General features: G+C 47.4%; 12 protein-coding genes across 12 annotated transcripts; 6 read left to right on the top strand and 6 right to left on the bottom strand.

Moving 5' to 3' along the window:
• Positions 1 to 1,237: 1,237 nt before the first annotated feature.
• On the top strand, positions 1,238 to 1,939 carry N7478_000658 (uncharacterized protein; the record flags this gene model as incomplete). The annotated part of the gene is made up of 1 exon (XM_056916873.1): positions 1,238 to 1,939. The coding sequence occupies one exon, from the start codon at positions 1,238 to 1,240 to the stop codon at positions 1,937 to 1,939; it is 702 nt and encodes a 233-aa protein (XP_056784753.1).
• Positions 1,940 to 3,362: 1,423 nt separating this feature from the next.
• On the top strand, positions 3,363 to 6,518 carry N7478_000657 (patatin-like phospholipase family protein; the record flags this gene model as incomplete). Its single annotated transcript, XM_056916872.1, has 5 exons — positions 3,363 to 4,338; positions 4,432 to 4,977; positions 5,043 to 5,454; positions 5,520 to 5,546; positions 5,600 to 6,518. 5 exons carry the CDS (start codon positions 3,363 to 3,365, stop codon positions 6,516 to 6,518), a joined length of 2,880 nt encoding a protein of 959 aa, XP_056784752.1.
• Positions 6,519 to 6,846: 328 nt separating this feature from the next.
• On the bottom strand, positions 6,847 to 7,395 carry N7478_000656 (uncharacterized protein; the record flags this gene model as incomplete). The annotated part of the gene is made up of 1 exon (XM_056916871.1): positions 6,847 to 7,395. One exon carries the CDS (start codon positions 7,393 to 7,395, stop codon positions 6,847 to 6,849), a length of 549 nt encoding a protein of 182 aa, XP_056784751.1.
• Positions 7,396 to 8,512: 1,117 nt separating this feature from the next.
• N7478_000655 (uncharacterized protein) lies at positions 8,513 to 8,731 on the bottom strand (the record flags this gene model as incomplete). Its single annotated transcript, XM_056916870.1, has 1 exon — positions 8,513 to 8,731. The coding sequence occupies one exon, from the start codon at positions 8,729 to 8,731 to the stop codon at positions 8,513 to 8,515; it is 219 nt and encodes a 72-aa protein (XP_056784750.1).
• A 1,089-nt stretch (positions 8,732 to 9,820) lies between these two features.
• On the top strand, positions 9,821 to 10,308 carry N7478_000654 (uncharacterized protein; the record flags this gene model as incomplete). The annotated part of the gene is made up of 2 exons (XM_056916869.1): positions 9,821 to 9,833; positions 9,950 to 10,308. The coding sequence occupies 2 exons, from the start codon at positions 9,821 to 9,823 to the stop codon at positions 10,306 to 10,308; spliced, it is 372 nt and encodes a 123-aa protein (XP_056784749.1).
• A 2,582-nt stretch (positions 10,309 to 12,890) lies between these two features.
• N7478_000653 (uncharacterized protein) lies at positions 12,891 to 13,259 on the bottom strand (the record flags this gene model as incomplete). The annotated part of the gene is made up of 1 exon (XM_056916868.1): positions 12,891 to 13,259. One exon carries the CDS (start codon positions 13,257 to 13,259, stop codon positions 12,891 to 12,893), a length of 369 nt encoding a protein of 122 aa, XP_056784748.1.
• An 812-nt stretch (positions 13,260 to 14,071) lies between these two features.
• On the top strand, positions 14,072 to 14,814 carry N7478_000652 (uncharacterized protein; the record flags this gene model as incomplete). Its single annotated transcript, XM_056916867.1, has 3 exons — positions 14,072 to 14,144; positions 14,200 to 14,438; positions 14,509 to 14,814. The coding sequence occupies 3 exons, from the start codon at positions 14,072 to 14,074 to the stop codon at positions 14,812 to 14,814; spliced, it is 618 nt and encodes a 205-aa protein (XP_056784747.1).
• Positions 14,815 to 15,525: 711 nt separating this feature from the next.
• On the bottom strand, positions 15,526 to 15,789 carry N7478_000651 (uncharacterized protein; the record flags this gene model as incomplete). The annotated part of the gene is made up of 1 exon (XM_056916866.1): positions 15,526 to 15,789. One exon carries the CDS (start codon positions 15,787 to 15,789, stop codon positions 15,526 to 15,528), a length of 264 nt encoding a protein of 87 aa, XP_056784746.1.
• Positions 15,790 to 19,247: 3,458 nt separating this feature from the next.
• Positions 19,248 to 19,954, bottom strand: N7478_000650 (uncharacterized protein; the record flags this gene model as incomplete). Its single annotated transcript, XM_056916865.1, has 3 exons — positions 19,248 to 19,470; positions 19,544 to 19,561; positions 19,620 to 19,954. The coding sequence occupies 3 exons, from the start codon at positions 19,952 to 19,954 to the stop codon at positions 19,248 to 19,250; spliced, it is 576 nt and encodes a 191-aa protein (XP_056784745.1).
• An 874-nt stretch (positions 19,955 to 20,828) lies between these two features.
• Positions 20,829 to 21,372, top strand: N7478_000649 (SANT/Myb-like DNA-binding domain-containing protein; the record flags this gene model as incomplete). The annotated part of the gene is made up of 2 exons (XM_056916864.1): positions 20,829 to 21,219; positions 21,260 to 21,372. The coding sequence occupies 2 exons, from the start codon at positions 20,829 to 20,831 to the stop codon at positions 21,370 to 21,372; spliced, it is 504 nt and encodes a 167-aa protein (XP_056784744.1).
• Positions 21,373 to 22,497: 1,125 nt separating this feature from the next.
• Positions 22,498 to 24,481, bottom strand: N7478_000648 (amino acid permease; the record flags this gene model as incomplete). The annotated part of the gene is made up of 8 exons (XM_056916863.1): positions 22,498 to 22,980; positions 23,038 to 23,367; positions 23,421 to 23,818; positions 23,879 to 23,961; positions 24,009 to 24,098; positions 24,148 to 24,171; positions 24,225 to 24,295; positions 24,356 to 24,481. 8 exons carry the CDS (start codon positions 24,479 to 24,481, stop codon positions 22,498 to 22,500), a joined length of 1,605 nt encoding a protein of 534 aa, XP_056784743.1.
• A 964-nt stretch (positions 24,482 to 25,445) lies between these two features.
• N7478_000647 (uncharacterized protein) lies at positions 25,446 to 26,801 on the top strand (the record flags this gene model as incomplete). Its single annotated transcript, XM_056916862.1, has 5 exons — positions 25,446 to 25,607; positions 25,664 to 25,768; positions 25,840 to 26,061; positions 26,134 to 26,273; positions 26,333 to 26,801. The coding sequence occupies 5 exons, from the start codon at positions 25,446 to 25,448 to the stop codon at positions 26,799 to 26,801; spliced, it is 1,098 nt and encodes a 365-aa protein (XP_056784742.1).
• Between the last annotated feature and the right edge of the window lie 181 nt (positions 26,802 to 26,982).

The following is a 26,982-nucleotide window of genomic DNA, read 5'->3' as shown; positions in this document are numbered from 1 at the left end:
GACCTGACGAAAAGTCCGCGACTACAGTAATATGGGTGAAGTTGCCAATTAATTTCCTTTCGAAGACAAGGATGCCATTACAGCGAATGGTCATTGGGCGAATGAGCAAATGTACATCCCCGTTTTCCCACATCGTCTGAGATTTGTTCTTGGTAATTTGAAATACTGGCGATGGTACGCTTCAATTGATGCGCTTTATATACAATGAGAAATTCTACTTTAAACGATCTGTTGGTCTCCATACTCGAATTACATGAATCCCAGAGATTTTATCAATGTGGAATCTTGGTGACGTCCCTGGTACGCTAAGTCATAATAAGTGGAAGGGCCACTATCAAAGGGCGACTTTCCCATCAAGCCCCAGGAGTGACTATAAAAATTGCCTCAAAACATATGTGTCTTCATTTCTTAGCCAAGTTAGGGATTTCGACCTGCACACCTCTCACTACTGTACGTGGCCCATTTTATTCGTTATTGAATATGGATAGGTTTTGGTTCTATTTGGGAACCTCTGAAGCCCCGAGGCATGTTGTACAAGATTGAGGACTGCAAAAATCAGAAAGCAAATGAAGGCCTGTCAATTTGTGCGTGCTCACTACCATCAAGATTTGGCCTTCTCTCAGACTGGGTGGGTCAATTGCCAAAGATGCCACTGGATCGAGGTGAGCTTTCAATATACTAGGTACATATTCTAGTTCCGTCAATTCATCGCCTATTTTAAATCTTCTGCTGTCTCTACGTTGCATGGCGTCAATGCACGTCTGTCGTAAGCTTTTCATGGTTGGAGCCCAAAGCGCCCCGTGAGATGGCAGTCGCAAAACACACTGTTTAATTTCAACGCCCACGTGAACTATATTTGCTCGCGCAAGTAAGTGATTCTTTCAAGGTGGCTCAAAGTAACAGAGTGTATCCCGAATTCGGCAGTTCTTGCGGGATGGTGAAGAGCCTGGATAAACTCAGACTTTTGTCCGTTTATAAAAAGTTCCGTACGACTAAGTATTGTAAAGACTACTCTGAACTTTTTTTTTTTCTCAATGGATTTTGTGTGAATATAGTCAAATTTATTTTGCTCGCATTCTGACCGTAGATTTACCCGGCTCTCAACGCAAATCTCAGTCAGCACCAACGATTGTCATGAGTAAAATTGCCCTCCTTCCATGAGGAGGAAGATATAAATTCTTCTCGCGCACAAGCTGATAGAACTTTCAAGCTTTGCAGTTCTTCTACCCTATTGTCCATGGCAGAAAACATCAAATCTTCTCTGCGCGACTCCGCAGTGATTGCTATCATTGACATCTTTGGGATAACTTACTTCTCTATCTTCACCATCCAATGCCTTATATTTAACTTTCCTACATCGACAGAAGAGATTCTTCACTCAATCGCTACGCTTCTTTTCGGGGCCAGTGTCGTCTCTTGGTGCTTCTTGAGCCTCGCCCACCGGACGATGGTTGTTTTCAAAGACGCGAGAGCTCAATTTTTGCAGAAGCTTGAGTTCGGAAGTATTTTATTCTTCGAATTCGCGACAAGCCTTTCCTTTATCATACTCCAGTTCCCGGATCACTCTACTCTTCAGCTGGGCTATACCTGCACCCTGGTTGTGGTTTTTGCGGCGCATCTGGTCGACCTGCTAGTGGAAACTGCAGATTTCGCAAGGGCTACGAACAGGTTTCCGTATCACTGTATTGCTCTAGGTTTGATTGGAATGGTGCCTGTGATTCAAGCTTTGACAGATCCGGTTCAAGATACTTCTCCGTTAGTGTCGGAGGTCATTCGCCTAGTGGCTTACAATCTTGTCGGGGTAGCGCAATATTTTGGGAGACCACTGGAGCGAATAGGTCTTTTCAGTGGTTGGCAGCCTAGCCTATACTCGATGCATGCTCTTTTGATGTTCAGTGCGGTGCATCTGTCGCGGCAACTTCTTAAGGCTACTCAATAAATCCGGCACACGACGGGCAAATAGGAAGAGATGTTCGGAAATACCTCAACAACATTTGAAAATGCTCAGGAACAATCATCAGTGAAATCTCCAAAGTCATACTCTAAATTTGTGGCGAAGAAGCGTGAAATATTGCTATTTGGTGTCAGTGGCAGTGCTAGAATTTTATCCGTGTTTCGCGGCCTAAACGGCCTAATATTGCTTTTCTCGACTTGATACTGTACAATTTCCATGTCACCTTGATATTATTTCAGTGGCCTCTATTTAGCCCCTCAGCTTGGTATCAGTACTGTACCGCATAAAAGGGTAGAAGGGCCATGTGGGGATCGAGTTGCGTTGGTTCCGGCGCTATCGTGACGTTGAATATTGAAATGAACAAATCGTGTTATACAGCCCGCAAAAAGGAACCCATAGCCATCACTAGCTCTAGGAGCCTATTTAGCCAGTGCTCTAATTTTTGCAAAATCTTCAATCTCGTAAGACTACTATAGTGTGTTATAGGCCTGCATTCCAAGCATTGATTCAGAGCGGTTTCCGTTGCCCGCAAGCTATCCTTTTCCAAGCGACGGCATATTCTAGCCGAGCTATCATACTCCAGATAGTAATTATTCCACGCGTGTAGTGCATTTTGTATCTTGCAAGCCCCGGTCAATTTTTCTCCACTCCAAAATCATCGCGCTCCGAGCTACACGTCTCCCATTGCTCGGTACAAATTATCCTTTTGGCCCTGCTACTGCGGTATAATCTAATGGCAGCTTTGGTGAGTCCAATTCCAAAAATGAAGGTAAAAGTTAAGCTGCAGAAGAAATCAAAATCAAATAATATGAGTGTGCACACACATTCACCGGTAAGATCAAAATGGGCGGACCCTGTTCGACATGTTCCAAACGGGGCCTCTAGAAACGATGCTAGCGCATCCTGAATCCTCATTTATCCTACCCTACTTTGACCATCAGTCACGTACATTAATGACACCTACTAAAATGTTTTTTTCTCCTAGCTTCTACCAAACAAGAAAGGTATCCCCCTCATCTGGCAAACTTGACTCATCATCTTTCCACCACTGGCATATCCTGTGTGTATGAGAACCAAGTCGTTTTGTTTCGAGGATTCCTTTCCCGAAGAAATAATTCGTTATTCCAGTCTTTAGACTAGTGAAATGAAAGGAAGGTGAGTTACGAAGCTCTTTCAAGCTATATTCGTTTGGATTGTAGTAAATGATGCCTACCAGAGTTCTCAAAGCTGAGTAGCCCCAGTGACAGGAAGTGCGGGTCAAGAAATACTCTATAGTCGTCATCTTGACGGCAATTTTTATGATGGATGCTTAAGATAGACATATGAAAGCTCCTAAATACGATACACCTCCAATATAAAGCTTCGTCCCAAGTACCATCTCAAGTGATCAATACTCTTCACCCTCCGGATGGCTTCTTGGCTTGATATCGTTGACGGCCCATCAGGCTGGACCTTGGTGGACACGGGCAGGCTAGAGACGTTGCTACAGTCGATGAGCCATCCCAAGACTCAATTCCCAGTCCTGATTCATTTTGCTGGAAACAACAATCGAGTCAAAGCGCTTCGAGCCTTATTCCCTCGCAACAATGTGACGCGCAAAGGTCCGGCATCCTTTGCGCGGCTGCACGTCAGCACCGAGACTGCCAGTACACAGTATCCGGTCTTGTTCGCAGAGAGCCGCATGGGTGGTAGCACGGACCCTTCTGGCACAACATCGTATTGGCACTCAAATCCCAATGTTGAGCGATACCCACTTCCAGCGGACTGCTCGAAATTAAATGTGTACCGCGATGTGATGTCCCAGATCATCTTGCCATGGGCCCATATTCTTTGTCTGTTCATAGATAGCCATACAGAAATGCAAGAGTGCTTCAAGCTTCTTAGTCAGCCTTTTCGCAGAATACAAGTGGGCTCTCACTCTATTTCCCAGTTCATGCGAGTCATATTCATCTTCACCTCTCCTCGAAATTATGACTTCTTGGGTGATGTCATGTCGAGCCACCAAGATCCAGCTTATACCTATCTCAACCTACAAGATCGAAGTGAACTGTCGCCAGAAGCAAGATACGAACCACTAAGAAATCTACTGCTCGACAAGCTCCAAACGATTCGGGCAGAGCAAAGTGAGCATGGTTTGTCATTGTCAGCTACGCATATGTGCTTTTTGTGGAAAAAAAGCCTTCAGTCGAAACTTGAAAAGCTCGAAATAGGCCCGTTGAACTGCCTCCATATTGCACGGGAAGGGTTCCCAAAAGAGTCGAGCAAAGCCCCCTATCTGGCTGAATTTCTGAAAGTAGCTCTTGCGGGCCAGCATGATGTAAGGAAGATCTACGAGTTCATTGCTTCGGCTTTTTTGATGAATGCATATCCACCTGACATGCATCGTAAGTGACCCCCCTGAACATGTGAGGCGGGGCCTGGAAGCGCACGAGCGGAGCTTTTTGACGACCTCGTGCAGGATGAACTGACGGGTTCAGGTTTTGATCCGCTTTATGTTTTCGAAGAATTATACAAAGACGATTTCACAGCTGCCCTGGAGAAGCGAGCAGACCTTGAAACAGACAGCTGTTGCGATGCAGTCAAGGCTGAATTCACCAGACTGTTCACCATGATGAACCCGGCACGGTCATCAGCGGGGATTCGACGGGAGGTCTTAAATAGGTTCTTCAACGAACGAGAAGGTCTTTATTCACTCACAGCATGCTTGTTTTGTATGAGCAAAGTTCCAGAGCACGTGCTACCCTGCCGCCACGCCATTTGCGATGATTGCATTGTGATATTTGGCTCAAAGAGCGCAGCCGCTGAGTACCACCATAACATCACGCAGTGTCCGATGTGTATCACGAGGTTCCAATTCTCCGTGCGCCTATTACCACCAACCAAAGGCCCAAATCTGCTTAGTCTCGATGGAGGTGGAATTCGTGGTATTCTGCAACTCGGCCTACTTCGGGTCCTGGAAAAGCGACTCGGCGGGAGCATTCCCATTTGGTCCATATTCGACTTGTGTACAGGCACGAGCGTGGGTGGGTGGAGTTTATCAAAGGAGATTCTATACAACTCGATAGTCTTCCGTACTAATAATTTTCAGGTGCGCTCAACACCATTGATCTGATTCTCAACAAATACTCGGCCACAAAAACCTTTGAGCGGTTTCCAAGTCTCGCGCAAAAAGTCTTCAATCTCCCTTCAAGCCCGTTCCGGACTATGAAATGTCTGGCGTGGGTTTCGATATTGAAAGACCTTATTTTGGACGGTAGGTATGATGAGGAAGTTTTGGAGCACACGCTTAAAGATGCTATCGGGTCTGATCGCCGCATTTTTGACGGCAGCACAACCCATGGTGGTGGAAGTCGGGTGGCAATCATCACCAGCCGGATATCGGATGGCAAAGCTTGTGTTCTTGCAAACTACCAAGGTACTGGTCGACATCCCGGCAACGAATCTTCCTACGAATTTCTCAGCCCTCAAAGCTGGGAAGAGAATCCACCTTTGTGGAAAGTGTAAGTGACGTTTCTTATCGACCGTTTTGAATGGAATCATTGTGAGGCTGATGATTGATATTTAGAGCGAGGTGTAGTGTTGCTGCCCCATGGTAAGGCGTCAGAGCATATCGTCGCAGGAACAAGCTGACAATTGTATCGCTAGGTTTTTTCAGACCAAAAATCTTCCAGGCTTCGGTCCACTGCAAGATGGAGGTGTGCGGGCAAACAATCCGCTCTCCATTGCCTTAGGAGAGGCTGTCGTCATTTGGCCCACGAAGACGCGACATGATTTACTAGTCTCGGTGGGGACCGGATATACTAGGCCTGAAGGCAGTGACGGAAACCCCTTGATCCGTGGTATCTTGAAGGATGGAGCTATTAGCCGTATGATCCGTGCGATGATGTCATCCCCAGCAATGGATGGCGAGCAGGCATATCTTGAGGCACTCAACTATGTCCCGGATCATATGAGATCCAACATCTATCGGCTAAACCTTCCGCTGTCCGGACCTCTACCACGACTGGACGACGTGGGCAAATTAATCGAGCTGGGGAGATCGTCGTTCGAGGTGCCGGATACCCTTGTTCGCGCAATCCTGGTGACTGGTTTGTTCTTTTTCGAGCTGGATGAGAATCCGAAAGCAGAAGAAGGGTCAATTCACTGCCGGGGATCAGTTCTCTGTGCAAGCCCACAGCCCAGAAAAGCGGTGGAGAGGGTGTGCGCAGAGGTACCCCATGCTGAAATTCGAATGCAGGGAAAGTGCTCACTAGGATCGATTGAAGAGTCTCATATATGCAGTATGTGCAATTATTATCGCAAGGTCATCTCGTTCACGGTCAAAAGTCTAGATGAGGTCTTCACCCTTGAAGTTGTCAATTCTTCATTTCAGCAGAAGATCGGGGGGTTCCCCACCTCTGTAAAGCGTCTTCTTCGTCAGCAGCATGCGGGAAACTACTTTGGTCGTGTGGATCATTTGAGTGGCACTTGGCCACCAGAAAGAAAATGCTTCTGTTCGCGAGGGTCCAAAAGGCGCATCGAGATTGTTGAGCCTCCCGCCGAGTACAAGAAAAGACGGCTTTGAGAAAGAGAATCATTACTGTAAAGTGAATTACAAGCACCTAGTAGATTTGTGTGGTTGATTTATGGCGGTGAGCGATTTTCCCCTCTCTTAGCTATGGTTGATACTATAGTACCGTTGAATAGAACGAGGTGAAGCTAAATCTGTGCCCGGCGGCATCTCCGACGCCCAGTGCTGTAGCATGATCGGAAGGAACCAATAAATCTGAGATGGGGAGATCTGTAAAATGATACATGTGACTATCTAGTATTCGCAGCTTCGCAAGAAGTGTCAAGTATAGCCCTGGCTCAAGCTAGAGTCGCTTTGACACTGTTAAAAAGCAGTGACAACATTAAATCCAAGGACCCGAAGAGCTCCAGACGCGTGAAAGATTCCAGTAACGCCTCCAAGCGTGTTCCGCTTGGGCTTCCTTATTTCGTGAGTTCTCTAGAGCGGCGCGAAGAGATTCGATCGCACGTAGGAGTCTTATATCTCCAACCGGATCCATCTCCGGCTCAAAGTGATATTGTAAAGTGATCTCCTGGGACAGCCCCACCACCGCCTGCGAGATCTCGAGGAAATTGCTGCGACAAAGTGCGTAGAATTCATTTTCGTGTTGCTGCTGCTCCCACTGACGAAGCTTGTCGTTTCGTAGCTGGCTGGGTGACAGCTCGTGTTCCCGTTTTGATCGCTGCAACCGCGACGGCAAGGTCTCCAGAGCTATGGTTGACCCTCGTGACATTGCAATCTGGTGGTCCAGCGGGTTGATCTCCGGGCCTTCTTGTACAAGAGCGACTTGTGTCTCCTCATTCATTGATGGTCTAAGAGATCCAAGCGACCGGCTGTACACACTAGAAGTACAGTCATTTGCCGCAGTCTGATGTGTTATTCCGGATGACATGGTGGGATTGGGGAAGGATTTTCAGGAAGATGATGCAATCAAATAGCCTTCACATGCTCATTCATAAATGCGCAGCTCCGTAAAACCCAAGTGTAGGGGTTACGGTACCAATCATACTTCAAGCGGCACAGATGCCGTTTACGCACATTATGAACAGGGTTCCACCGCAGTGATGATAACAGTGGGGTTAATTACATATCTCGCCCCTTTTATGAGTATTTGTGTCTATTTGTGTGTTATCATCCCAATGACTGAGCGTACAGCACTTTTTCGGCTTCCTATCTGGCAAGAATTGCGCCGGGAAGCAAGTAAAGCAATTTCTCATCCACAGTCTGTCCATTTCCCTCTTTGATCTTGCCCTCTCATTTTGCCCATTTTCCGGAACTTCGGTTTCAAATCAAGTGGGGCCTTCGTTGCTTTCCCTGAACAGCGAATCATCGTGATGCAGCATTTGAACAGATGTTGAAGTGGATTGATTTGACACCCAACACCGGATTCGCTATACCTTTGTCCTACTCGATGATCAACACATCCCCAGCACAAATTTGACTGTATAGCAATCGACCGTTTTGATGGTTTATGAGCTACATTTTGGTGTCAATATAAGCCCCAGCGTGCCCGGGATATCCTCTCAGCACCCGTGATGTAGGGTAGACGGAGCAGCCCTCATGGCATTCCAATTCAATGAACTATGGTGGGATGCCTCTCTCCCCAGCAAATACGGTCTCTGCATGGCGTCTCTGCTTGTGGCATCCTTGTTCTACCGTTGCTGTTGTATTGGTGGGATTTGGTTTTTCAAATTACGACGAACGGTTCCTTGGAGGCGGGTGTGGCATTCTCCGGTCCCGACCTCGATGCAATCACTTGATCTAGGCTCCTACGGGCAACTGCTTGTTTTAGCAATCTGTCTAGCAGCTAACGCTGTCTCTCTTTGTCTCGCAACTCCATCCTTCGCCGATACACAACGAAGAGCCGGGTCTCTGGCCGTCATTCACCTCTTGCCTCTTTGCGCTGGCCCAACGTTTAGTGCTGTCTCTCATTTACTTCACGTCGACCGAGAGGTAGTGGCATGGCTACACCGATGGTCAGGCAGACTATGCATAATTCATTGCTTGCTTCATGGCACAATGATAATCAAGTTCCATGGCTCATCCACCCCAGTCCCGAGACCAATCGCTGGCCCAACGTTGATGGCACTTATGGTAATGACTCGGCTTCCTTTGACAATGAAATCCATACTGATGTTACCCAGGCTGCGATCGGCTTCGTCGCAGTGTTCCCGACAACACTCACCACAATCCGTCGACACCACCCCCAGCTTATGCTCAAGATCCATTATGTTCTAGTCATCGCCGGGATCACTGTTCTGATGATCCATTTACGTCACAGCCAGACCATGTACTTCTGGGTTCTGAGTGGTGGTCTTGCCATGTGGGTAACGTTATGTTTAGCTATGTGGACCCTGCAGATGATCAACCATCGCAAATGGCGAAGGACGGCAGTTTCGGCCCAAATCATAGCTTCGAATCGACTTCTTTGGCTCCAAATTGCGGTACCCAGCAGCTGGCAAATTCAAGCAGGCCAACATGTACAATTGTGGATGCCGCGTTCGGGGTACCGTTCTATCCTCCACCTGCCGCTCTTCTACGTAGCGCATTGGGAGGACTGTCGAGGCCAAAGGCGTGATGAGCCCTCCGAGGTCCGCAGATTGCATATTCTTGTCCGACATCGATCGGGCCTCACCGAGAGGCTTGTCCGCGACTCCTCGAGGTCCAGGACTGACTTCCCTATTCACGTGTTCGGTCCTTTTGGACATCCGCTAGATTTCGGACAATACGGAACGGTGTTGTTCGTAGTCGAGGATATCGGGCTCATGCGCATTTTGCCACTCCTTCAACACCTAGTACACGGCAGTCGTCGAAGGAGGAACATAGTGCGAAAATTAGAGGTGTTGTGGAATGTCGAGTGGGATAGCATCGTCGAGCTCGAGCTTCTGCACAAGTCCGACATGGCAGAGAGCGATAGGCCTGACATGAAAGCCCAAAGGCACGAAATCGAATATTGTAAGCGATCTGACTATAAAATATGGGTGTGGCATGGCGTCCAGCAGCTGTTCGTACTAGATCGACGACGCGGCGATGGCTTGGGCGTCCAAGCCCCGGTAGGCACAGATGGCCCAAAGACACACTTGCACCACCAATTGGGTGATCTCGGGGGCTTCGAAGTAAGCTTTTACTCCCTCTTGTCTCTCTCTACCATTCCGCCGTACTGACCAGGGCAGATATTGCAACTGAGAATATGTTGCCCAGACGCCCCTCCAGAAGCGCACAACCAATTTCCGGATTCCAGACGCATCCAATCCTGCTTTGGAGAATTTGATCCAAAGGAACAAGTCGAGAGATTCATCGATAGTCAATGCGGGAGAATGATTATTGGAGGTAAGTTGTAGGGCGCAGAACAACACCATCTGACATACCAATACATGTACACGGGCCGGCGAATTCTGTGACCCTTGTCGAGTCTTCTGGAATATTTTTTTGCTAACTCCTTCCAGTATGTTCGAACTCCTCCATTCGCGAAGGCGTAAAGGAAGCCGCTGCGCCAAAGATCAACGACGACCTAAAACTAGTCGATCTTGACTTGGAGCCAGTAGCCAGATGGGTAAGTGATACAGGCACGAAGAACGATCCACCGCAAAGCCCTATGCATGTGAAAGACTTGCCGTCTACGGATTCTCCGCGTGGTAGTGTGCCACCTGTTCGAATGGCAACCCCTCTAAGGCCAACACCCATGCATGCGAACGATTCGACTGGAGTATCGCAAATGGACAGGTCCCAGAATCGTGTGTTGGGAAACAAGAATCAAAACCATGAAATTTTCATTAGGCAGAGGATAGCCCAAGGACGGATGTGATTGAGGTCTTGGTCTCTCAATTAGTTTTGGAGCGTGGAATGACCTAGCGCACGGAGAAGCAAGAAGGGACGACACAGCGGACCAAAAAGGGTAGTCTCATTGAAATCATGAAAGGGTGCGGACAATTGGCGAAGTCCGGGAAAACAGTTTTTGCGTCACGGGGGGCTTTAGCTTGAGCGTATTTGCCCAAGGTGGCCAAGGAAGGTGTTGGTAGGTAAGCCGATCGGATTGTGTCTGTCTTCATGAAGACCTCTCCCACAGGATGGTAATTTCGTTCTTTGGATGTCCTAGATCCAGTCCTATGCAGACCACTTGCAGACTCCACGCATATCTGTAGTCTAGCCTGGGTATGGGCTGAATATTATCAAGAGAAGTGGTATTGACATCGACCTTTGTGATTAATGGTTTTGCGCTCGCGCGAATGCGGGATGTGGCGAGTTGCCGAAGGGCTAGCAATCATCACCGATCGGGTGGAGGATGTCCTTCAAGGGCTCCTTCGCCGCGGTAATTCCGTACATCTATCGTGAATGTTTGTTAGCAAATGCGTGACGCATCTCGCAATCGTCGGTCGAGGTTCCAGGGTGCTGGCTCTTCACATGCGAGCTACAGCGATGTTATTGATCCGTCACAGAAGACCTGCATCGATGCTTGGATTTTCTTATGCGTAGGTCTCGGGAACTTTGTGGTTGTGAGAGGGAGATCGTGCAGTGGGTGACCAACGCGTATCCGCCACGCGTTTTGAGCAACTGTAATATATACCGTTCGCAAGGGGTGAACGGGGAGATTCCAAGTAAGACCATTGTAATCCTATAACATACCGATCCATGGGCTCTTGGCGGGTCCGGTGGGTACCCGTAACCTGCGCCGTTCGTAGATCACGTTCATAGAATAGATTTAGGTATCTTCATAGAGGACTAAAGAATTGGCGCGGATCTCATGTTCATATCTGTCCTCGGTGCTTGACTGTAGTCGTGACCTGTTTTCTTGGTGAGTAGACGAATTTCACCCTGTTGGAGGTTTCCGTAGGATTGTCTACGCATATATATATATTTACTACATTTACCATGGGCCACTGACAGATACTATATAAACATTTACAATTAGATGACACGTGTCCACTTTTAGAAGAGCCTAGAGCAATTGTATAACTAGGTCAACCCAAGGCTAAAGCATCCTTAGGACCAGAGTCCGAATGTCTGATCATCCATATATGAAGGTAAGTTGATCAAATTGTAACTCCGTGCTTCAACCCGGGTTACAGTTGTTCGTAGGCACGGAATCGGCAAAACCTTTCTTCCGGATTCCTGCCTACGCACAACATCCATTCTTTCCCGTAGACACGATTTGTGCTATATATCTTACTAATTTCATGCATCTTTTCACTATTCTGCCAAGCCACTATACCTGAAATAGGGGTTTATTTTCCGAGCTGAACCCCCTTTGAACCCCCAATGGAAGATCATCTTGTGTAAATGTAGCTTCGTATGGACTCTCTATACTCTGTATATAATCCTTATGATCACTATCCCAGACTCTTCCATCAATACAGTCCTCATAAACTGATAAAGGAGAGTCTGGTGTGATTTCTGTAGAAATATTATAGAGAAGGGTGTTGATATTATGTTCTAAATGATTATTTGCCATAATGTTTGGTGTAAAATAGTGTAACATAGTGTAAATGAAAAAGAAAAAGATTTTACATGCATTATTTAGCTTATATAAGCTTGAAGAATCTGCCTACGGGAAAGAATGGATGTTGTGCGTAGGTAGGAATTCGGAGGGGTGGTTTTGCCGATTCCGTGCCTACGGACACTAAAATCGTGCCTACGCACAACTGTATGCCCGCTTCAACCAAAGATAGATGTGGGACCGTCAACAGATGACTAATCACATTTAAGTCGCGTGTTAACTACAACAAGCACAGCGTGATACGTAGGCAAGGCGTCAAGGCGTCAAGAAAGCTTTAAGAGCGCTCTCCAGTCGAGATGTTCCCGATTGGATGCATTGGAACAAATGCCCCGTGTATGATATGAGTGATATGGGGAACTCAACTTGAAGTAATCACTGGCTGATTTTTGCGACCTCGGTCGCGTGCGCGATGATCGCGATCCCTTCATGTATCATGTCGCTTTATGTATGCAGATTCGAACTTCGATCGGGCAATGCATCAAGAATCTTAGGAACAGGCCTTTGGATGTATTCAACAATTCATTCATTATCATAATCGGTCGGTACACTCTTGACATGGGTTCAGCTATCCTCTGACTAGAATTTGCAGAGCAACCAGCCTTTCAACGTTCCTCTCCCACCCACCTTCTCTCCCACCTTAGGCTTCTAGTCACCCCACTCCATCTAGCTACGAAACGAGAGCTCCGCACGGGAGACACCTTGAAGAGCAATCTCTAAACGTGAGCGCTGGCGCGAACCGACCGACGTTGGTACAACAACGGACTCTTTCGTCGGACATCCCTGTCAAAATTGCACCCATTTCGTACGGCGATTTGGTTTCAGATCTGTCATCGGATGGCTCGATAAAATAGCAGTGTATACAAGACCCCAAGTGTGGCCTAACGAATAGCGCATTAGTCCAGGCGATTGGGTCTGGGACGCAACCGCTTGAGCCATTCCTGGCGGATCCGCTCTTTGACAGCAGACTCCTCCCCGTGCGCCTCTTGATGCTCTTTGTATAGACCCGAAGCGGTCCACGGGCTATTTTGCATATATTCTGGCTTCTTGCGTTTGCCGCATCGGAGGCGTAGAGTGAGACGAGTCAGTCGTTCTGAGGGATTGACATGGATGTTCTCCCCGCTGGTCCTTTCGAGAACGCGCGCAGCAGGGCAAGTGTTTCTTTTCTTCGGCTTTGCTCGTGGGGCAGATGAAGGGCCCAGGAGACTCATTGTCTCGGGATCATCTTCCTCCCGCCGCCGCCGTCCGTGAGGGATTCTTGTCATGACGGGTGAAAGGAAATCCCGAATCTTTGATAGCCACAAGAATTGCGTCCGCTTGAGGCTATTTATCTTCTCGTCTTGCTATATCAATTCTCATTGCGTCACACGCATCGCAACCCGCAACGTTCTATTGAGGGATGTTCGTTGAGCCAGCATTTCTTTGAAATGTCCTTGTATACCCACTTGTTTGTTGACGCCTTTACAAGCCACAAGGATGTGAAATGAAGGCCCTTTCACTTCGAGCGCTCTTATCTTGATCACCGTGGGTTGTCGCGACCCCAAAATCCCAGTGGATGTGCAGGCTTAACCATTCTGACCACAGGGGCAGCCCCCCAGTATTTACAGGATGTAATGGATGGGGAATTTGGAAACATCACAATTCGGCTACTCCTCGGCGACAGGAAGCGACGTAGCTCAAATCGACGACGACGCAAGAAAAGGGGCGATTCATAGTGTAACTAAGCAAGTTCGCATCCACCCCGACAGTCCGCGATCTGCAGCTGCCAGCCGTGGTCTAGTCCTTTGCGCAGATTTACTTTGCGCCCGAACAAAATATCTGTGTGCAGATCGATCGAAACGTATTGAACGCGTGATTTCAACACCGCGAGTGGCGATATCGAACTGTCAGTCTTTTGAACGGTGTTTCCACTGCCTAGTAATGCTGGGCCCCGACCGAGCCTGATTTGCCAAGTTGAACAGATGATATTTGCTTGTACTCGTCCACGGCGAATGAGGAATGCCATGAGAGATTGTTAAAGCGCGCAGTGAGCATCTCGAACAGTCGGTCAAACCCGTCAAAAGCTCAGCGATCTCAAATGGCTTTGACCAGCAACGAAAAACGCGCCCAGCGAAGGCAGCAGTGTCGCGAAGCCCTTGCAGCGCACATAAGTAGGAAAAGAAGAGTTGATATTTCGCGGAGACTGCCGCTAATGGCAATTTGCAGATGTCCGATTGAAGCTTTCGGTTGCTCCCAGTCGGGTGCGGTTGCAGCCGTCCGCTGAGGATGGCTATGCCTGGTCTGTAGCGAAGACTAGCGCTCATCTTCTGGAGACAAGCCTCAGCAATGGCACCGTTGGCCTTTACAATAATATCCTGGAGGAACTTGGCCGTACGATAGAGGCGGTGGATCCAAAGATCCTGGCCTCGGTTGAGCCAGTTACACAGTTGGACGCGGGCGAATCGGTATGTTCTCCCTTCTCAGACCTTCTGGGTCCGTTCATTATAGCCAAAAAGTAGCTGATTGACGAGCCAGACCCGCGCCGATTCCTTTACAGCAATTATACAAAAACTCGAGCGAGAGAATGATCAGTTGAAAGGGGAGCTTACTCGGGCGCGAACCCGCGGCGAAGAACTCCTTAGCAGCGAGCAGAAATGGGTGGCAAGGACAGTTACATTGGAGCAGGAGCTAAGAAATGGTCACGGCGTGATGATGGAGCTGCAGGAAGAGCTGAAGTGGACAAAGACCAGCGTGCAAGAGGCAATCAGGTGTCTTCAGCGTTGTCCAAACACCGAGCCGATGAGCGTTAGCAAAAGCCTGCAAACCTTGAGAGCTCAGTAGTAGGGTACGGGTCTACAGCGATTGCAGCCAAATATGCTGGCACGTAGATCGAAAATGGAGCAGTGCCTGCCATGCTTATGTGGTGCCATACATTTTATTCCTAAAGACAAGACACATTTACTTCACATCCACACACCCTGAACCAGATTATTCCCAATAACCTGTGCGGAGAACAAACCAAATGGGTTGGGATCTGTCAATGTCGCACAATATGGCTACTCGTACCAAGAGCTTTGAGCTTCTAGCTTCGGCTTCACGGCTAGTGTACATATACATGTGTGGACAGCGTATCTTTTGATGAGGCCAATTTAATGATCATATGTACTTCAATGACTTAAGCTCCCCGCCCTAGACCCGAGCAACCCGACAGTACTGCCCTTTGTCAACCATCGCTCGCGACTGGCAAAGCTTGCTGCGCAACAGCTTCGTCGAAGGGCGCCTCGCTTGGCAGATATGCTCTACGGGTCAAGCCGACTGTTACAGGTGATATTGCAGCCTACATAGCTCATTGGGTGGAAAGTTGGATGAATGAGGGACTTGCAGAAGTGTAAAAAGATGCTGGACCTCAAATGGGAAACATATTCCAAATCAAATAGTATCTCTGAACCGATGGACGCTTATAACCATGAATTGAAGTCTAGAATCTGAACGACCAGATTGGCTGTCTCCATGTCTCCACTTGCTTGGCCTTTGACAGCTGTCGCACCAGTCTCACGAGAGTTTGTCCGACAGTGGCGAGATATGACGATTTTGTTGATCCTGTTCACATTTGCCATTGATTTCACTTTGTTCGCCTGCTCCAGAAGAAGTGTATGGCTCATATTTTCGGACTTGCTGAGCCAGAATACTGCACAGCCTGTCGGAAATTTGCAAAACCTCGTCGCCCGGAGTGATATCTTTTTGTTTGACCAAGAAGTCCACTACATCCCTGAGTACGCGGTTGGTTTCATAAAGAAGCTCGACCACTTTAGCCATCTCGTGTATGTCATCCTTGGATTGGTTGAATGAGGCTTGCAACGTAGCAAACTCTCCTTCATATTTCGATACAATACGTTCGGCTCGGATGGCTCTCGTGTTCAAGGACGTTAAAGTTCGAAGGGTATCCTGATGAAAATTCTCATGATTGATGAGCGAAAATCTCGCTGCAAAAGTCTCAACTACTGATGATAACTCACAATTGAATCCATCATAAAACCTTGATGGCTAGATATTAAGACTTCAAAAACGCTTTGATTGCCACGATGTAGGAAATCTCTCACGACGAACGAGTTCGCATACAGCAAATTGTGTCCAGGGATTACCAGGTCTATTTATATACGTCCCCAGCGATGACGAACTACTTAAGACTAATTGAACCGATATACAGAGACCACAGAAGACAAGATTTGAAGGCCCACCAAGAAATGAATTGAGATCTGACAGCCCCTAATTTAATGGCTGGTCGAATATCAGGCGAGCGTGGGTGTTTATGAATTTCTGGCTGGCGAGAGTTCGTTTGACCTCCTCGTACTTATTTACACACTCGCCCTGGCAGACTTTATCCAACGGCGACCGAACCGTGGAGGAGAAGTACATAGAGATATATGGATTTACGAAGCAAAGTTGCCCAACGGAAGTCCCAAGAGACGACTATTTGCGACTCACTGATGCTTCTAGCCTTGCTACTATTACAAGCTCTATCAGGGCCTTGAGACAAGTAGTATCAATGGTACAAATATCACAACATACACCCGAACATTATGGTGGCTCCTTGAAACCACAGCAGGGCTTAAGCTGCACCAAAATCCTCATCTCCTAGTGAATATCCCATACCGATATCGCCTGTTGGATTGCAAACTATATTATTCAAACCAAGGCTTTTTTGAGCAATGGCACATCACTGTACCATTTTAGACACCTATAAAATAAGACACTGGTATCACAGATTGATACATTCGGAGTGGTGGAGTTAACCAGACGTGGGATACCGAGAAGACAGGTGGATATCAATCTAGAAAGTAGGAACTTACCTACTATCATAAAGGACAGAACGCAGTGGATGATAAAAAGGACCAATGAACATGAAACTCAAGATGCTGGTTATCCGACTAGGTTGTACAACGAGTTTGCGTCCCAAGGTGACGGGCCCAATAGTAAACTTAATATCCCGCGAGATAGCATGAGTTTCTGAACGGGTGAACATTGACCAACCAAGATTACCATATTACATACTAAGTCAGAATCAATACTTAAACATGCCGTGAAAGGATTTTCATTTTACAGGAGCTATTACTCACGATAGTTAAGGGCATCATGGCGCCGAAGACATTTTTTACTCTTTGGGCGTTCATGATAGAAAGTTCTTTGAAATTTTCTTTCCTTTGGCAATGAAAAGTGAGAAAGATCCCAGGAGACTCATCTGAACGTATAATTCACTACAGGCCAAATGGTGTCTATTTGTGTTAGCTTTGCCAAAATTGTAGTTGAGTTTTGAAAGCTCGTGACTTGAACGTTGAAAATTTTCTCCTAGCTTTCTTTTCAGCGTTCAATTGAAAAGGGGACGGATAACATCTTATTTGACATAGTGTACGTGGTTAATCATGAAAAGTATCGTCGAATTCAACAGATGAGTTCCAATACGGAGATTTTGTGCAATTGAGCCTTAATTGAGAAATCAATTTTTACTCTCCGCGATGGTATGCATAATTAAATTTCAAGAGAAGATATATGGCAAGGTGCACTTGAACCTGTGGAAGATCTGCTTAAGCTGGATTCACTCTGCTCGGTTGGATGACGAATGGCACGTGGAGGAGAATGAGCGATGGACGTTCATCTCGTACATAAAGCGCAGTATACAGAATTTCACCCGGAGCAAATCATGACACCAACAAGCGCGAGTCGCTCTGTCGGAACTTCCATTATACCGTTGTCTTCTTGCAAGCGTGTGCCATTGTCACCGTTCAAGCATAAGAAACGGGCAGACTCCAAAGACGGGCCTACAGTAGATTGGACCTTTCAGTCGGAAAATTGATACAAACGAAAAGATGTCTTAGAGGCAGTCTTGCGATGTTTATTGCTATATGCATTTGATTGATATTTACAAGAAAATACGCCATACTAAATTCATCCAGACAACAGCGGCCAATCTATCCTAATTGTCGCATGGAATCGGTTGATCGATCGTGAGAGTTAGCTGAGAGAACTGGCGATCCGGATTTCGAGGTTTTCCGTATAGCATGTACAGAAACGCTTCATGATAGACCCAGGCATGCTGTCTATAGAGTCCCAGAAGTTTCTTGATGACTTTGTGGCTGTTCGTAGTGTGCTAGTTGCTAGGAGTGGTATTGGACGGTACAGATGACGGGTGACTGACTATCAATTGACAATGGTTCCAGATCGCGCATGCAATGAATTTGTCGGGAACCCATCTCAAAACCCTGGCCCAGCTCCGTTGGGTATGTGTCAGAAGAGAGGCAAGGTGCATTTTGTAAGACCGTATTTATGATAGTGAATATTTGGGAGCTACAAGAGAACCTTCGTGAAGCTAAAGATCTAGGCATTACAGTTGGGTCTCACAAAGGAATCACGAGCCTGATGGTTGGGATCCTGGCTGAACCGGAATCACCCCTTCGTACCCGCCAATCAAGATTGTCAATATGCCTAATGCGGTATTTTTCCGACACCTAAACCAAGTACTGTATTCTATTCTAGTTATTTTATTTTTCGGCTCGCTGAGCACCAAAACTTCGAAACACGTGAGCTCTTGCCAAGACTGGGATCGACAGAGAGATTTGGAATTTCTGACCGTCACGGCTCGGGCGGACCCACTCCGGGACGTTGGGGTGGGCCAACCGAACACTTCGGCCATGATGCTCTGGTGGCGCCATTTTTCGTATCTGTACTCCACGATGCAACAGCATTTCTCACATCGCTCGGAGTGATTTACATTTTGCTTCAAATGTTTGACACACATAAAAGTGGTTCGGCCAAATCTAATCGATCGCTGCTTAAGGGGCCACATGGATGAATCCACGGCCCGTCGACCACCGGGACACCGGTGAGAATTTTAGGAGCTCGCCCATGTGGCGTGGAGAGTTTACTTCTGAAAGTTCTCATCGAGATTTGCCACTGCGAAGCTTTGTTGTGAAGATTCTAGGGCCTACTGACTTCCCTGCCAACGGCATAGCTTGGATAGAAGATCTAACTCCCGCCTCAGTGATTCCACCATATGTGCTGGCATGCTTGCAAGAGGTCAGCTTCTCCAGGCTTCTTTTGTTTGCCCCGGGCAACCTGTCCACTCATGCTCCCAAGCCAATTATATGGAATGAATTGAATGAACAGACAACATAAAGTGCGCGCTGTATAAAATGTGGTATAGGCCCCGCAGTATGCCTTGACGCTACCTCTAAGTCGATTGTATTCCAACCACTAATTTCAATATACAAAGCCGGAGGCTAGTTCATTCCCATTGACTGTGCAGATCGCCTAGCTCGTTTTGATTTCTGTTCCATGGGATTCCCTTCTGTTTCCTCACTGAGTATGTTTAGCTTTTGCTGAAGGGTTGCAAGCTCTTGTTCCAGCTCTTGAATTCTGTTACAGTCTTTTGCCATGGCTTCTAGACTTTTTTGCATATCAACATTCCGCATGTTCTGCTTCCAAAAGTGATCTCTGATTCTCCTATAGGCAACATATTAGACAATTGGCGATTATAAAGGAGCTTTCTTTAGGTTTCAATAAAAACGGTACCTACTGCGCTCTTTCATTTAAGCTATAGAGAAATGTGTCAATCGTGGACGCAAATATCTGAGGGGATGACAAAGACTTACTCCCTTGAGAGGGTATCAACCAGATCTATGGGAACTTTGGGTGCTTCATTTTGTTTGGCCGTCATACCCAGGGAAGATTCGGGTGGGCCATGCGTACCCAGAGGGGCGTCATCCATGGAAGTATGATTTTGTTTAACCATTGTGTCCTTTAAAAAGTCCTCGTAAACGGGTCCTTCATATTCATTGCGGTAGTTGTTCTCCCCCGAAACAACTCCAGATAGAGGAACACTGTAGATTGAAGCCGGCTGTTGTGTGCTTCCTTTGAACATTTGACGCCAGTCTGCTAAGAAGTTGGCTGGTCTTGTGGAAGGCTCATCCTCTAGCATATAGTTCATAGCTGGCTATGATGATAAGAGAGAAAAAAAAAACTCGAAAGCTATAAAGGAAGTGGCTGGAGGGGAGGAGAAACATATATGCTACTGTGAACATGGATATGGCTGAGGCAAATTTTGTTTGAGTTTGAGAACAGTACCTGTTCCACCCTTAAACTTTTAGCGTCGCCCCCCAGCCCAGAACAAAACCAAAAAAAAGAGAAAATAAAAAGGAAAAAGGTAAGAAAATTGAAGGATAGATTTTGTATCTACATGCTACAGGGCAGTGGAAAATCGACAACCGCTTATGACACATCAAGTTACGTGACATGAGTACTTATCTAGAATTTTCAGTATGTATTGTAGTAAGGATATTCGCTCTTTCGAGTTTATAGGCATTTTCGTTCTAGCTCCTTGGCTTGGTGCAGTCTAACGACGAGAGCGGCCTGGTGCGGAATGACCAGAGCACCTTTCGTGTAATTCTCTTGCTGGTTGCTTCTTCAATATATCGCATGATGAAAACTGAACTCAGGAGAAAGCGTGGAAAAAGATGAAAAATAGTAATTCAGGTCTTGGACGGTTGTTCAACTTGCTTTCTGGCCCATGAAAAGCATTGTAACGTCTAAGGTTGTAGGTAAATGAGCAATATGCAGTTTAAAATTCTGTTTATTGTGTCCATCCATGGTCTGCACGTATCCATTATGAACACTACGGTAACACTCACATACTCTAGAAATGATGTTCAACAGACGAGAAGAAAATAAAACACGTGTTTCTCTCCCTTTAGCCTAGCTATTAACCAAAAACCCTACTAAAAACTGGAAACTTTGAAGTTCACTGTTTGTTCTCTCCTTCCATCCTCTCTGCTACCAAAATCCTTTCACTCTGTTTTTACACCATGCCCAAAGCCATCTACATACCATGGACCGAGTCAGAAGAAGCGCTTCTTCTCGGCTGGTTGGCACAGCACAAGCGCTTGTCATGGGAAGAAAAGTCTGAGAAATACACGGATGACTTTGGCATGCCACGGACCCCGGAATCGCTGCGTGGGAAATATAACCAACTTCTCAAAGGTATTCGACGCCAGCGTGTGATTCCACGGCATTTCACTACGTCACGGCGAGAGAGACCCAAGCAAGCACGGCGCAAATCATCACGGCGTAGATCGACGCTACAAATGCCCACCTCCCCACCGCGTCTTGGACTGAGAGACAATGATGCTGCAGCTGAGCAAAAATTGGAAGGTTTGAAATCGAATTTCTCGTTCGTGAAAAAGGGTCTAAATCTAGGTAAGACTTGCTGTGCTATATACGTATGAAGAACAAACAGAAGCTTATCATGATGAACAGATGGGACCGTCCAAAGCAATCAACGGTCACAGACTGAACGGCGACACCAGTCGATGTCCCGGAGGAGCTGGAAGCTGCTTGATCGAATTCTAGAAACTCGTCTCTCTTCACTTCGCGCCATTTATTATCGATCGCACTTTCAATAGAATTGATGGAGACTTCGCGGCGAGAAGTAAACAACTTGGCAAATGGGTTTAAGATACCACGAGACGGGTCTGCTCAGCTGACATAGAGTTTTCCACTTGTCTTAGAACTTTCTTCGCTTATTTTCTTTTTTATTCGCTCCTTCATTTCAACGCATCGATGACTCGACTTTTGTTTCTATTTACAATATTTACTGCCATTGGAAAACCGTTTACATCTAGATCGAAATAAAATCCATTTACCTCTGATACTAAGCTGGCAATCTATTTCGGATTGTGCTTGTGCCATACTGTCGATAATTGGAGAAGATGTCTCGGCAGAGGGCTCTGGAACAAACCGCTCACGGATACCAAGGGCGAGAGATAATCTGTGGCTGCACAAAATATGAAACATGGTTTGTGTTGTGTCTGTAGCAATCCTCCGGCATTTTCTCGGCTTATGACAGCCACGAATCGCCTGAGTTGACTCTTAAACATGCAATTTCCTCACGGGGCCTGATCCGTGAATTTTCGAAGCCATTCGCTCCGTAGTCAATTTTCTGCCGCCGAACTTGATTCGATGGGTTAAAGTTTGCAACAAATTGAGTTTCTACTGCCATGCAGCTAACGATCCATGGGATGGTCGCCGATCTATTTACCTGCCGGGAAAACCCCCGAAAATTTGCCACTTGGGTCATGAAGTCACTTCCCGGGCACTTACAGAGGGCCTGTCTTCGAGTCTTTACATCGAACTCAGCGTATACTAGGAAAGAAGATCCCATATCCATACTAACGTTCCTGTATACAATTGGCGGGACTGGTGCGGCTCATTAGTCGAAGATACATGTAAGATTCATTAATATCACAGCCAACAGCTGACAATCAAGCTTCTTCGTTGGATGTGTAGATAATATTCAACCAGAAATAGTACCCGCATGAATTTCGGATGCCATCGATATCTAGGGGAGTGGAAGGTCAAATCCAGCGGTTCCGTTGGCCTGCCGGCTTACTTCGTGTGCGCCAGAATACCGCAATTGCCATAAGTCTGCACTTCTACATGTGCTCTTTCCAACCTGTCTGGGTGTCTCTTGAGACTTCACAATGAGACTTCCATGACTGGCCCAGCATAACTGTGACGTGCTCTCAGAAAGTAATACACGACGGCAATAACACTGCTGCCACCAATACCCAAGACACTCCAGTTCATTTTGTCCACGCTGGGATCTACCTCGGATGGCCAGAAACTGAAGAACACCACAATCGTGGTATAGATGATAGCCACTCCATTGATGACCGTACCGCAGGCTCCAGGACAATGGAATGGTCCCCATACAAGCTTCCCACCGGGAACGTTGACAGCAGCCTGCTCGCCGTCGTCGGTAGACGCAATGTCGCCACGGATACGGCGACGAAACAACAGGATAGAAACTATCAAGTAAGAGAGATAGGACCCTGATACGGCCATAGATAACACATCATCTAGTGCAACGGACGAACCAATGTTAATGAGTGCCAACACCATGCTGACAGACACAGTCAGAACAATCGCATGCACGGGAAGCCGGCGGGATGACGAGACCTGCCGTTGGCACGGTTAGAAATCAATCACAGATGATCCAGTACAGATAGAGCCTACCTGTGCCCACCAACGCCAGCCGGGAACCCCCTTGTCTCGGGCAAACGACCACAGCTGTCGTGATGCCGCGGCCATCAATCCAATTAGAGAACAGGCATAATTAATGAGTACGATGGAGCACATGGCCAACGACCCCGACCGGGAGTTAGTCGCCTCATAGAAGATTGCCATGAAGGGATAGCCGGTGGGAGAATTGAGCACTTCTCTAGGATCGAAGGCGCAGAAGAGAATGGCGATCAGCATGCCGAAGCCAAGACAGCCGTTGACGAGGACGCTTAGCAGGATCACACGGGGAACGACGCGCGATGCACTCTCTACTTCCTCAGACATCTAGGATCATCAGTGTACGCGACGGAAAATCATGAAAGATGCAAGTAACCTACATGGACAGCGGCATCGCCCCCGGCAAGTGCGAATGCGCAGCTACTCATGCCGACAAACCAGGCTAAGCCTTGGGTGGCAAACTCCCCACTGTTGGAGAATTGCAGGAACACCTCTTTGGTGGACTTATGGTCTGACATGTATACCAAGGGGATCATGATACCGAAAAACCCTAGAACGTGCACAACCAAGGTCAGTGATTCGAGTCGGGGCAAAACCTTCCCCCCGGCCAGGTTAGCGAGCAACGCAAAGACAAGAGCCGCCCAGACGAGCAGAGTGCCTTGCCACGGCTGAGAATCATAATGCTGATTGCCCAAGGTCGCTGCCCCTTGGATCGTCGTTCCGGTTAAAAAGGCCAGAGAGGCGAGGGCGGTCTGCCAGCCAAGAACAGTCCACCAACCTGTCAATCCGAACTTTAGCATATAGACCTGTCACGGTGATGAACGCGCTGGGATATTACCGGTAATGTAACTCAAGAACTTCTGGTGCTTCGTTGGTGCTAACATAGCTGCCCAGTGATATTGCCCGCCCGCGGTGGGCGCCCTAGCTGACAGTTAGGCATCGCCACCGGATCCAAGCTTGAAACTTACATTGACGAGAGCTCGGAGAGAACGACAAAGATGGATGCGGTGCCGATCCAGGCGAAGATGAAAGCATATACTGCACCACCAGACCCACCGCTTCAGTAAATTAGCACGATAACCATTGATGTCTGCGCAAGGAGCGTACTTTTCCAGAGGTCTAATGAAGGTGCTGTGCAAGCCGTCAGTATTTCACCCAGGCATTCCGAAGCGGAGGAGTCGTACCCGAGCAATCCTTCCCACGTCCCTAGGATCGTACAGCTGAAACCGAAGATTGAGAGCATGCCAAAGTTTCGCTTGAAGTGTCAGCTGCTTGGACTCGTGAATCTCATCTTGCCCATCACTGGTAGGCATACCTTGAGGACCGGGTTCTTGCCCATTCGTTGGAGATGGGCATCATCCCGCTCTTGCGGGGCGTGAGCTTTTGCTGGGCTGTCCATTCCGATGGAAGGAACAAGATTCTTCTGGTCGCTTGAATCCATGTCGCTGACTTCAAATGCAGACAGTATAAAGATCGAAGATGGAAAAAGAGAGGCTGAAGTAGCAGACGAAGCAGAGTTGGAAAAGATCGAGGAAATTGTGTGTCTGGATGGAGACTTCACAGACTAGGAGAATTAAATACTAAGAGAAAAGAAGAATTGGCACGCGAGAAATCGACGTCGAGTAATCTGATTGGGTGTGGCGCGCTCGAGGTGCCTTGCTTGAGATCAACATTCCCATTACTAGACTTTGCTTGGATACCTTGCACAACAACCAATGGCACAGCTTGTGATCGTTTCGCGGGCACCCACCTAGATCCATCGCGAAAAGTGGGGCTGATGGTCGGGGAGAACGGGAGATTAGCTTTGCAGTAAGCCAGAGAGTTGACTTCGAGCCCAGAAACACATGCTTCAACCATGGAATGAAACCATATCGGAGGAAGTGGATGCAAATCATAAGGATCTCATTGGCCACACATGATGGTGATGAATGGCGCTTCCACATGCAACCTTTCCGGTCTATGGGATGATCTATGGAATGTTCTATGGAATAGTCTATTCTTATCAGTAGAACCACGGCCTAAGTTGGTCAAGGTGGGGTGTACCACTCCTAACCAATGCCACGATGACGCTTTGTGCCAAGGGCCCAGGATGCAAAAGAAAGATAAATTATATGAATCTCGGTCAATGGTTGGAAGGCTATCATAATTGTCGGGATAGCTCCTGGGACCATGAGTTCTAGACTCAAGGGATTCCGTTGGCGCATCCGGCATCGTTCATTGGCATACCATATCGTGCGCAAATTGTCATCAGTGCACGATAGTGCGCATTGAAAACCAAGCTGGCTCCTGACAGCCTTTTCACTCATAGCTACCGCACGAAAATTCAAAAAGTTGATCCGCAGCCGTTCCACCGTCACAAAGAGACTTCTTTCCTACACTTCTTTCGTTTTCTCTTTCCCCCAGACATGGGCACTCGATTTACAAATGACACCAAGGACCCTGCAATCAATGTGACTGCCTGGTGTCTTTTGGTTGTGATGATCCTCAGCGTTTCCACGCGACTAGGTACAAAGTATCGACTATTTCATAAGCTTGATATCGATGACCTCCTGATCGTAGCTGCACTTGTACGCCTGTCTTGTCTTTTCTAAGTTGGACCGCTCTTGGCTGACGATTTGGGCAGTTTCTCGCGGTCGGCCAGACCCTTGTTGTATCTCTGGCGGTGGGATCCGGCTATGGCAGCCACTTCGAAGAGATATCCAGCCCTGACGCTGTTAGAGTTATGAAGGTGAGAAGAGAGAATTGTGACACCACTTCATTCCCCACTTTCCGTACGGGCCCCTGACATGGAATCCCTAGAGCTTATATGCTGCGTTTCTCCTTTATATCATGAGTCTTTTTCTATCCAAAATGTCTTTTGTCATCTTCATCCGGCAGTTTACGCCAGTGGCCAAAGGGAAACGGCTGTCCAGAGGCATTGAGATTACTCTATATGTCTGGGCATTGACTGCACTTTTGGGCAGTGCCTTTCAATGCAAGTCCCCACCTTGGGATCTATGGCACGGTCAATGTTTTAACCTGGTAATTTCCACCTTATGAAACTTGGGCGCGGTTCCAAATTTCTGCGACGTCTCTCAGGCTAACACAACCTAGCTCGCCTGGCGGTATTTTGTGGTCATTTCGAATATTGCGACTGAGACGCTACTACTTTCGCAGTTAATTCCGCTGGTGTTGACTCTCCGGATCGTCAAGCATCGCCTCATCGTAGGAAGCATTTTCATGCCACGTCTTTTGTATGTTTTGCACTTTCCTTTTTCTGCCCTCCACGCGACTCATATCCTAGCTCTCACAGTGTGATAACTGCATCGATATGTGAGATCCCTTTCCTCAAGAAAGCCACCCAGACGACTGATCCCGCGTACGACCTGTGCAACATCACAATCTTCGAAATGGTGATCCAATGTCTGGGTATAGTGGCCGCGTGTTGGCCACAGTTGCAGCCATTTCTCTCTTGGGTACAATCAAGCGGGCTCGTAATGCTCCATGCCAGTGGCACTCAGGCGCAGGACTATAAGACACGATCATCTACGAAGTCATCCGGCGGTCGCGTGGAAAGCCACGAACTGTCGGATTTTCGAATTCGATCTCATTCGACAGAGATCGCGGAAGGGAAGACAGAGGGGCAACTTGGCTGCTCATCCGTGGGCATGCAAGACCACAGCGCCGACCTGGAGAGCCTGGATGCTGGAAGCCAACAAAGCTGGCAGAGTTCCATTTTGGTGGACCAAACTCACCATCGATGCGATCATATTTGGGTTTAACCTACACTCTTCTACCGAAGCCACTCTTGCAATCATTCGTCATTATAGACACAACGCATTTAAGCAGCTTTGGAGGTTGTATTTCGCCATTCTGTCTTGTAAAAAGCCAAAGTTGACAATGATGTAATAACCTGACAATTCAGTGATTGAGGACCCCGTGTGCCCTTGAAGATTCATTCAT

This window comes from Penicillium angulare, assembly GCF_028827245.1.
Source record: "Penicillium angulare strain IBT 27051 chromosome Unknown utg000001l_segment0_segment0, whole genome shotgun sequence".
NCBI classification, from domain to species: domain Eukaryota; kingdom Fungi; phylum Ascomycota; class Eurotiomycetes; order Eurotiales; family Aspergillaceae; genus Penicillium; species Penicillium angulare.
This window is presented reverse-complemented; position numbering and strand designations above follow the sequence as displayed.